This window comes from Chrysochloris asiatica, unplaced genomic scaffold, assembly GCF_000296735.1.
Source record: "Chrysochloris asiatica unplaced genomic scaffold, ChrAsi1.0 scaffold00288, whole genome shotgun sequence".
NCBI lineage: Eukaryota > Metazoa > Chordata > Mammalia > Afrosoricida > Chrysochloridae > Chrysochloris > Chrysochloris asiatica.
In genome coordinates, this window is record NW_006408806.1 from 822,128 (window position 1) to 832,677 (window position 10,550).

Consider the following 10,550-nt stretch of genomic DNA (forward strand, 5'->3'; position numbering starts at 1 on the left):
ATAAAAACCTGCTTTCTCTTGAAGTGAAATGTTAATGGGTTGCCACAGATGAAGAGATACCATTTCCTACCCTTGAATCCCAAATCACTATTGAGAGAACTTGTATCAAAAGAAATGTATGCAAGGATTCCTAGGGTAGAAACTTTAAATGTAAGCTATTTAAAAAAAAAAAAAAAGTGATACAAATATTTCATAACCTAAAAAGAAACAATACAAATAAAATGAAAGCAATTAAATATAATTAATGTTTTAATGTCAAAAGATATGCCCAAAAAGCATGTCCTAAAAGACTGCAAACTTCAAAAGTAATATTTTGTTAATCAAATACAAAGAGATACAAAACTAATAATATTAGCTTTGTAAAGCCTAAGTGAAAAACATAGAGACAATATAAACATATCCCAAACCCAAACCAAACTAAACCAAACCTATTGCCATCGAGTCAGTTCCAGGTACAACAGTGACTAGCTGGGCGACTCTTCTTGCCTACCTAACCAAAAGGGTAGTGGTTTGAATCTACCAGCTTACTCTATGGGAGACAGATGTGGCAGACTGTTTCCTTGGAAACCCTATGGGAGCAGTTCTACTCTGACCTATGTGTATGAACACATATCCAAAAAGAACGCTAATTAACTTCTTTTTATGTATGCCTTATTAAAGCATAATAAGTATCATCTTGTTGTTGTTGTTAAGTGCCATCGAGTCGGTTCCGACCCATAGTGACCCTGTACAGGGTTTCCGAGGGTGTAAATCTTTACGGGAGTAGAAAGCCTCATCTTTCTCCCGCGGAGCGGCTGGTAGTTTCGAACCGCTGACCTTAAGGTTCGCAGCCCGATTCGTAACCACTACGCTACTAGAGCTCCGTAAGTATCATCTTAATAAGAAATTATTTGATATTTTAGAATTATTTACAAATAACTTTTGAAGATAACTTTTTAGCTACACTGTAACAGAAAACAATGTATTAGTGTAATTTATTCTTTGTTGTTAAATTACGTTGACTTCCAACTCATAGCAACCCTGTATAGAGTTTCCAAGGAGTGGATGGTGAGCTTGAACTGCTGACCTTCCGGTTCAAACCAATCTTGCAATCCAGTGCATTAACTCACAGAGCCATAACAGGACTACATTGTATCTTTAGTACTACATTATATTTAAAAGAAATTTCTACCTTCCAAGTTGATTTTGCTCTGATGAGAGATACAGTTGCTTGAATTAATCTGATCACTAGAAAATAAAGCAAAACATACATTAAACACATCAACTATCATGGATTATTATCTGAGTTTCATTGTAAGAAAAAAATTAATATTTGTTAAACAATTATTATACGCCTTGTGCTGTTCTAGGGGCTTAATGTTCTTCATTTAATTTGTACCACACAGCAACACTTAAAAGCAGGCATTATCCTCATTTTACAATAGGAGATTAAGGTTGTGACAAATGAATTAATTGATTCAATATTTAAAATCCAAATCTATCTAGTTAACAAACAAAGCCCTACTATGAAGTATTATGATGTTACCCAGACACACACACACACACACACACACACACATTTCTCCAGAGCTTTATTGCAATGATCAATTTTAAAAACCACTAACAGCTTTTAAATAACAAATATGATCAAACATCAACTAATATTAAGATGTTTTGGAAAAATTAGAAGTAGTGGCTAGACTGGTCTATGAAATCAGCCACTTAAACTGTGGGCATAATTTAGAGGTTACAGAAAGAAGTGCAAATGTACTGCCAACAGCAATATAATAAATGTGCTAGGAATTAATTAAGAATTAAACACAAATTTAGTTAAAGGGTGAGTATACATCAAAGGTTGACTGTAATGCTAACAATGGTAATTTATTCTTATACTTAGCAATTTCCTAAAAATAAATATTTCTTTTTGGAAACATGAAATAATTAGTATAAATAGAAACTTCATGTTATCAAATGACCTGTAACATCTCAGGTTTCTTTACTCTGAGTTCATGTTCTGTCCTTTACACTTAATTGTCCTCAAATTGAGAATTTCTTGGAATAATGAACAAGGTGTTCATATATATATACACAGACTGAAGAGAAAATGATGAGGGAAAAAATCATTCACATAATTTGTACATTACCTGAAGGATAATGCTTCTTTAACACCATTCATATCCATTACTGTACCATTTCCATCAATAACAGGGGAATCCAAGTTAGCTGATCCATTACTGAGATGATCACTGCTTTCATATCCAGATTCAGTCCTTTGCATCTGCCAACTGTCACCATGAACTTTAGTCTCTCTGAGGCCCTTATTTTTCTCTGTTCCTTTTTCATTAGATTCAAGGGAACTCCTGCTTCCTATTTCTTGTTTTACTTCATCTTCATATATGGTCATTAAACCTTTTTGCTTTGGATTCTCTTTTGGCCAATTGTGAAAATTCTGGTCTTTGCTACATTTAGGTTTGTTGTTGATACTTGATTTATGTCTTGGACTATGCTGCCTTTTTTCACTTTCACTGAAAATGCTATCAACATTTAATGTTTCTCTCATAGGTTTCCAACTTCGGTTCCGGCTTTTACTGTTGCTATTACAGCTGTTTCCTTTAGCTCTAGAATCTTGGCTGCTGTCTGTATCATATCCAGTACCACTGTCGCTCTTAACTTTGCCAGTTATTTTTTCTCCTGGACGGAGAATCTGAGATTTACTTGAATTTAGCATTTGTGCAGACGTTCGACTCTGATGGGTTATCTGGTCATGTTTACGTGGTCCTTTCCCTTGACTATGATAGAGATGTGCATTCCCATATTGTCTAAAACCATTTGGAGCAGGAGGTGATCCAGACTTGAAATAAGAAAGGTCCTCATCAACCAAATCTTTAAAAATAAATAAATACAGTTAAAGAAAGAAAAATACAAATGAGATTCTCCCCAGAGTCACATTTTCCAATCACAAGTCCAGTAAAATACCTTGTTTACTTAAGAAGAAATGTTAAAAGAATAATAGGCAAGTAATAAGTATTTAAACTATATCACATAGTGCTTTGAGTTTAAAAAGTGTGTTTCAGTCCCTTTTCATGTATAATATTGTTGTTGTTATGTGCCGTGGAGTCAATTCTGACTCATAGCGAGCCTGTAACAGGGTTTCCGAGGCTGTAAATCTTTATGGGAGCAGAAAGCCTCATCTTTCTCCTGCAGAACAGCTGGTAGTTTCAAACTGCTGACCTTGCGGTTTACAGCCCAATTCGTAACCACTGCTACCAAAGCTCCTTTTTCATGTATAATAGGAGACAATAATGAAAGAAATGTTAAAGTCACTTAAAAATTATCTAGGACCATTAAGATAGTCAAAGCAGTTTGTTTTTTAAAAAATATTCCATTTTCCACTCTAAAAGTTTGTTAATCCAATCACTTTTGAAAATGTGAAGAAATAGCCGTTCAATCACTGTGGGAGTATAAACGGTTGCAAACTGGACCTGCTTTCAGGAGAGAAACTGAGTAATATCTTGCTGTTGTTGTAAGTGTTACTGAGCCAGTTCTGACCCATAACGACCCTGTGGAGTGGCTGGTGAGCTTGAACCATCAACCTTGCAGTTCAAACTGACCTTGCAGTCCAGCACATTAACCCACAGCACTGCACCAGGACTCCTGAGCAATATCTGATCAGAATTTGAGATAACTGTACCCTAACACATCAATTCCACTGACAAATTTTATGCTCAAAATGTAGACTCAAAAGATGTAAAAGGTTTATGGAAAAGAATGTCACTGCAGCAAAATCTATAACTGATCTTTAAAGTCTATCAATATCAGTGAAATTATGAAATGTCTATAAAGAAATGAGCATGAAAACAAAATACTCAAAATGATCTGGAAACTATTCAAAATTGAACAGAGGGAGGGCCAGAATTGGGGACTGGAGGGGAAGAAGACTTTTTCAGTTAATTTTATGACTTTCCTTATTTATTTTGCCATAGGGGTGAACTATATATATAGAGAGAGAGACAGAGAGAATGTGCTCTGGTAGTGTAGTGGTTACGAATCAGGCTGCGAACCGCAAGGTCAGCAGTTTGAAATTACCAGCAGTTCTGCGGGAGAAAGATGAGACTTTCTGTTCCCGTAAAGATTTACAGCCTTGGAAACCCTATACAGGGTCGCTATGGGTCAGAATCGACTTGATGGCACTCAATAACAACATATATCTATATAAATTAAAGTGGAAACATGGAAACATAAGCACAAATATTTTCAGCTAAAATTAAATTAAGACCACAGAAAATCTTAATGTTTAAATTGAGTATAAAGATAATAATTATTTAAATACTGTAAAATTCAGTTTTCAAATAAGATTTTGACACCTCTTTTTTAAATGAAAGGATCTCTGGTGGTGCAACTGGTTAAATGTTTGGCAGCTTAATGAAAGGTCAGTAGTTCAAATCTACCAGCCACTCTGTGGGAGAAAGGTGTGGCAGTATATTTCTGTAAAGATTTACTACCTTGGAAACACAGCATCACTACAAGTCAGAATCTACTGGATAGCAATGAGCTTCTGTAAATGAATAGTAACATCATTTATACTTACCTCTATGTCGGCCCAAATCTTTTCTTTGCCCCCTTTCCAAATCGTTTCTTTGTGAGGAAAATGAATTTTTATGTTCAATGGCTTTCAGTGCACATTCTCTGGAAATATCTCTTATTTTTTCCCGTTGGTCACTGTGACTTAGCTTAACTATAAAAGAAACCATTTTTACAATAATACAAATCATTTTTCAAATAGCTCAATAAAATTACAAATTGAAGTATATACAATTTTTATATTTTATATACCAAAACCAACACAAAAACAAAAAAGTACAGTGAACATACTTTTATGTTTAAGTAAAAGCTCAATATATGACTAGCTTTAGCTACAGATATTTATTTTCTTTTTAAACTTCATGTATTCTCCTAAGACAGCTCATAATAATAAGAGCTACAGGTAACTGAGTAGCTACTAAATGTCAATCATGAATCTAAGTACATTAAGTCATTTAATCCCCTGATGCCTGTACAATTACTATAACCATTTCAGATGAGGAAACTGAGAAATAAAGAAGTTAAAACTTTCCCAAGTTCACAAAGTTTGTTAGTGTAGAACCAGAATTACAAATCCAAGCCTTCTGTTTCCACTGTATGTTCTTTATATACTACACAGTCTTTGGGTTTTTTTAAAAAACAAAACAATACAGGTATCTTTTGGAAAAATGAAACATGTTCATAGAAGGCTAACTCATTACAGAGAAAAAAAGCTAGTTTTTAAAGACTAAGAGTTTTAATTACAACACCATTATTAAAATAGTTTTCTGTTGATGATTGCTAATTCTGGATCTTACCACCCTTTACTAAGTAGATTATATTTCATCCATTAATTCACATATTTAAGAGTTAATTTTTGTTGTTGTTGCTGTTTTTATGACTAGCCATTCTCCAAACCAAACCAAAACAAACTCACTGCCACTGAGTCAGTTCTAACTCCTAATGACCCTATTAAGTAGGGGTGGGGAATGTCAGGCCCATGGGCCATCTGAGGCCCTCAAAATCATTTGGTCTGGCCCTACCAAAGCAAACACAGTTACAGCCATCACATTGCTTTTGTTGTTAAGTGCCTCTGATTCGGTTCTGACCCACAGCGACCCTGTGTAGAGTTTCATGTTGTTGTTGTTAAGTGCCGTTGAGTCGGTTCTGATCCATAGCAACCCTGTACAGGGGTTTCCAAGGCTGTAAATCTTTATGGGAGCAGAAAGCCTCATTTTTCTCCCGTGGAGCAGCTGGTAGTTTCGAAGTGTTAACCTTGCAGTTCGCAGCCTGATTCATAACCACTACGCTACCAGAGAGGTGAGTTAAATGTTTGATCAAATAAATTGTTGTTAAGTGCCACTGAGTCAGTTCTAACCCATAGTGACCCTATATAGGGTTTCTGAGGAGTGGCTGGTGAGCTTGAACCACTGACCTTGCTGTTCAAACCAACTTTGTAGTCCAGCTCATTAACCCGCAGTACCACACATAGCTGGCTAATTTTTAACTGGATAACTTTGTATGGCCCGCAAATTATGTTATAAATTCTGACAGAAAAAGGTTCCCCACTCCTGTTGTATAAGTTTTCCGAGGCTGACCATCTTTGCAGGAATATAAAGCCTTATCTTTCTCCCATTATTTACTCTAGTAAGAGTACAATAGGATCTCATTGTAGTTCTAATTTGCATCTTTCTGATGGCTAAGACACTAATCATCCTTTCATGTGGATACTTGTATGTCCTCTATGAACTACCAGCTTCAACTCATAGTGAATATGTGCCATGGAATTGGTTCTGACTCATAGCAACCCTGTATAGGGTTTCCAAGGAGCGGCTGGTGGGTTTGAACTGCTGACCTTGTGGTTAACAGTCCAGTGCTTATTCTACAAAGCCACACAAGTATTGCAACTTTTTATTACAGTTAAAAGTCATTTATAGAATCATGCTGAATGTCAGTACAATTTTATGAATTTCTAAACCTTAACTAAACACAGTGCTATAATTTTGAATCCATGTCACAGAACTTGGCTTGTGACAATTAATGTCATGGGAAGATGATAACATGAAAGAGCTAAATAAAAATGAGACATAATAGCTTTGAATTACTATTGTGTTCATAACTGTAAATTTAATACTATCAAACACACGAAAATATTAACTTATTCCTCACATAGATTATTAATTCCTTGAAGGAAATGTCACATTATAGCTTTCTTTGGTAACTATCCAGATTGCTTTGGGTCTACAATAGTTCTTAGTATACAGATAGAGTAAAATATTGGTTGAATCAAAGTGTTCAGCTCAAACTAGAGCTCTGAGAGATACACACAATTCAAAAGACAACATTTTAAGGTTATCTACTTGTTGTTTTCTCTTTACAGCCAAAGAAAGCTAGTTAATGCCCTCCTTTTGTATGGTTCTCACAGGAATCACACATTCATTTAGTGAAGAAAGGGGGAAGCTTAACTGAACAGAAATAATGCAAAAAACGTCAGTTTAAACACAAATACCTGGTCCTCTACCTCCACTTGTTTGAATGTGGCTCCAATTAAATGATGAAATATTATCTGTCAGAAATTTCTGATTTTCTCTCTGCTTTACTTGATCACTAACTCCACTTTCTCTTGAATTATCTGACTTAAAACCTGAGAGTTTTTCACATCCTAAAAAGACAAACAAATATATGTATCATCCAGTCTTCTCCCCACCAAAGGACATGTTTTGAATCATCTTTTCAGATATTTCTAGTACAATAGACAAAATTACTTAAAAATTTATAGACTTGACATCTCAAAGGTTTCTATATGTTTTACAATGTACCACTGTCCTCGCTGCTTTATAATTTCCAGTTTACTTACTCACTTTAAGTATCAACATTTAGTGTTAGATAGAGTTAGCAGCCCAGCCAATGGCTTCTGTATCTGTATGCCCATGATAATGCATGGCTCCTGCAGTGTGTCTGAGATCACTGATGAGGGAAGGTTCTTTTTTAAAAGGTAACTCAATGGACTAGAATTTGCCTGAACTCTATGGAAACTAAATTGTCAAATTATTTTTACATTCTAGTCTCAATATGTTAGCATTGCTACTGTAACTATGTGAAAAATAGGAGCATACTTTAAAAATGACTTAAATGAAGAAAAAGAGATTTACCCATATTTTCTGCAACAGATTTGTAATGTGACCAATGGATGATCTGCCTGAGTGCATCTTCAGTAGACACTGCAGTGCCATCTGGGTTTGCATAAAACAAAAGCAGTGGCTGGAAGTGGCATCGTATGCACTTGGAGACCACATCCTTCCATTTAGTCCCAACCTGAAAGATTGGGAAATCTCAAAACCATACAAATAAAAACAAAATCACATCCTGAATCAATGTGTTACATGAAAAGGTAGAGATTCTAAATAAATTTCTTATTTAAAAATTTTTTTTCTAAAGACATTTTGATCAATGTCTTATATAATTGTATTATACCATTGTATTATATAATTCATTTTATTTTATCAACTAATCTAAATAGGAGTCCTGGTGTGGCGCTATAGGATAAGCACTGGACTATTAACTGAAAGGTTAGTAGTTCAAACCCACCAGTCATGCCTTGGAAATCCTATACCAGGTCACTATGAGTTGGAAATGACTCGGCAGTACTCAATAAGAACAAGGGTAAAACAAATATCTTTTCTGGTGAATTTGAACTAGTTATAGTTAGCAGTCCATTGATTATCCTGTTATACCATTCCAGGATCCCTTTAAAAGAGAAGTATTTAAAAACTGATGGGGACCCCCTCTAAGACTGAAACTCAAAGGGAACACATGAGAAGGCATGAAAGTTGGCTGGTGCCCATGTTGGTCTACTGGTGAGTGGAAGAGGGGGAAAGTCAGCAATGAAGAAATGGGCTGAGTTCAAGTATGTTCCACAGACTTCCACTGACCTAGAGATGAGACAGAAAAGAGGAAGGGCTGGTTGGTCCAAAGTGTGGTGAGACCTGGGGACACCTGAGCCTATGGACAAGGACATAGCCACAGCAGGCTACTGCTGAGAGTGAAGCATCCAGCTGATATGAAGTGAGAGGAGTTACGCAAGTACGTTCAAACTTGGCTTGATAATCAGAACTCGACTAGAAGAAGATTAAAAAACAAACAAATTTTGATAAAGGAAACAAGGGTAAATTGCTACAATTTGATGAAATGACTTATACTCATGGAGGTAGTAACTCTAAATACAAACAGAGAGGGAAGGAGTCTTCACATCAATATGCTATCCCCTTTGTATACAGGGTAGATAGGATGGACAACTTAGACATTGGCTACCTAAAATGGGGAGGCGATAAAGGTATGATGTGACTGGCATAAAAGGTTTCAGGGGGGTGGGGTTAATTTAAGAGTGTGTGGGGGAAGAAAGAGTCCCCACTGAATAGTTTTCATTTTGTCTAGATGAGTCTGGTTAAAAGAGATGGGGATCTTATGATTCAATAGTGAGTAACTGTTATCATGACTAATTACAACTGTCACAATTGTAAAGAAGTTTTGTAACAAAAACCGAGTAGTAGTTAATTCCAGAAACAAAGGACCCCAGGACCATCAAGGGAGGACAGCACAAATGGAATGTGAGATCTTATCCAGAGAAGCAGCCACACCAGAGATGGAGGCAGAGATGGGGACATGAAGAGTGGGAGCAGTTGAGGACTCTAGATTCATGGGAAGAAAGGGACTAAGAGCCGGTGCCCAGGAGGCAGACTTGCCAAATGTGCCCTTTGGTGGTGTAAATTATTATGTATGTCTGACTGGGGTTTTTTTTTTGCTTCTCATTAAAGAGCTAAAGTGAATAGTGAAGAATACAATTAACTGATGGTACATGGAGGGGATTATAAATCATTGTAATGAAACAAGGTGTATGATTTGTTGAGTGTAAAACTGATGATCTGTCCTGTAAACTTTCACTTAATCCACAATAAAAACCTTTTAAAAAAATTGATGGGGAAAAGACTTTCTATGGACATAGACCAAGAGGCAGTTGCTCAACCTGAAAACTGGGACACAGAATGGTTTAAAATCAGAAAAGGTGTGTGCCAGGGTTGTACACTTTCACCATACTTATTCAATCTGTACAATAAACAAATAATCAAAATAACAATAAACAAAAAAGATGGTGAACTACATGAGTAAGAACATGGCATCAGGATTGGAGAAAGACTTATTAACAACCTGCGATATACAGAGAACACAACTTTGCTTGCTGAAAGTGAAGAGGACTTAAAATAATTACTGATGAAGACCAAAGACCATAGCAATCAGCAATAGTTGCATTTCTAGGTAAAGAAAACTGAAATCCTCAACACTGGACCAATAAATAGCATTATGATAAATAAAGAAAACATTGAAATAGAGAAAAACTTCATTTTGCTTGGATCCACTAACAAACCCTCTTGGAAGCAGAAATCAAGAAATCAAATGATATACTGCATTAAGAAAATCTGCTGCACAAATGTTCAAGAGCAAAGATGTCGGTTGAGGACTAAGATACACCTGACTCAAACCATGGTGTATTCAATAGCTTCATAAGCACGTGAAAGTTAAGACAGTGAATAAGAAAGATTACATAAGAATTGATGCATTTGAGTAATGATGTTGGAGAAGAATTTTAAAGTACCATGGACTGCCAAAAGAACAAGCAAATCTGTGTTGGAAGAAGTACATCCAGAATGCTCCTTGGAAGCCAAGATGGCCAAACTTTTCTCTCACATTGCTCTTGTTGTTAGGTGACACTGAGTCAGTGCCGACTCATAGCAACCTTATACACAGCAGAGTGAAACACTGCCCAATCCTGGGCCAACCTCACTTTTGTTGCCATACTTGAGCCCATTGATGATGCCACTTGGCCAATACATCTCGCTGGGGTCTTTCTCATTTTCTCTGATCATCCACCTTATGAAATATGATATCCTACTCCAGCGACTGCTGCCTCCTGACAATATGTCCAAAGTATGAGAGACGAAGTTTGGACATCTTGG

General features: G+C 36.1%; 1 protein-coding gene across 1 annotated transcript in view; it reads right to left on the minus strand.

The window, feature by feature from the left end:
• USP53 (ubiquitin specific peptidase 53) overlaps positions 1–10,550 on the minus strand; it is a 73,129-nt gene that overhangs the window by 23,364 nt on the left and 39,215 nt on the right. Inside the window, 5 exon segments of the mRNA XM_006874593.1 lie at positions 1,172–1,227; positions 2,124–2,862; positions 4,568–4,714; positions 7,049–7,201; positions 7,692–7,854. Coding sequence (XP_006874655.1) covers positions 1,172–1,227; positions 2,124–2,862; positions 4,568–4,714; positions 7,049–7,201; positions 7,692–7,854 — 1,258 coding nt within the window.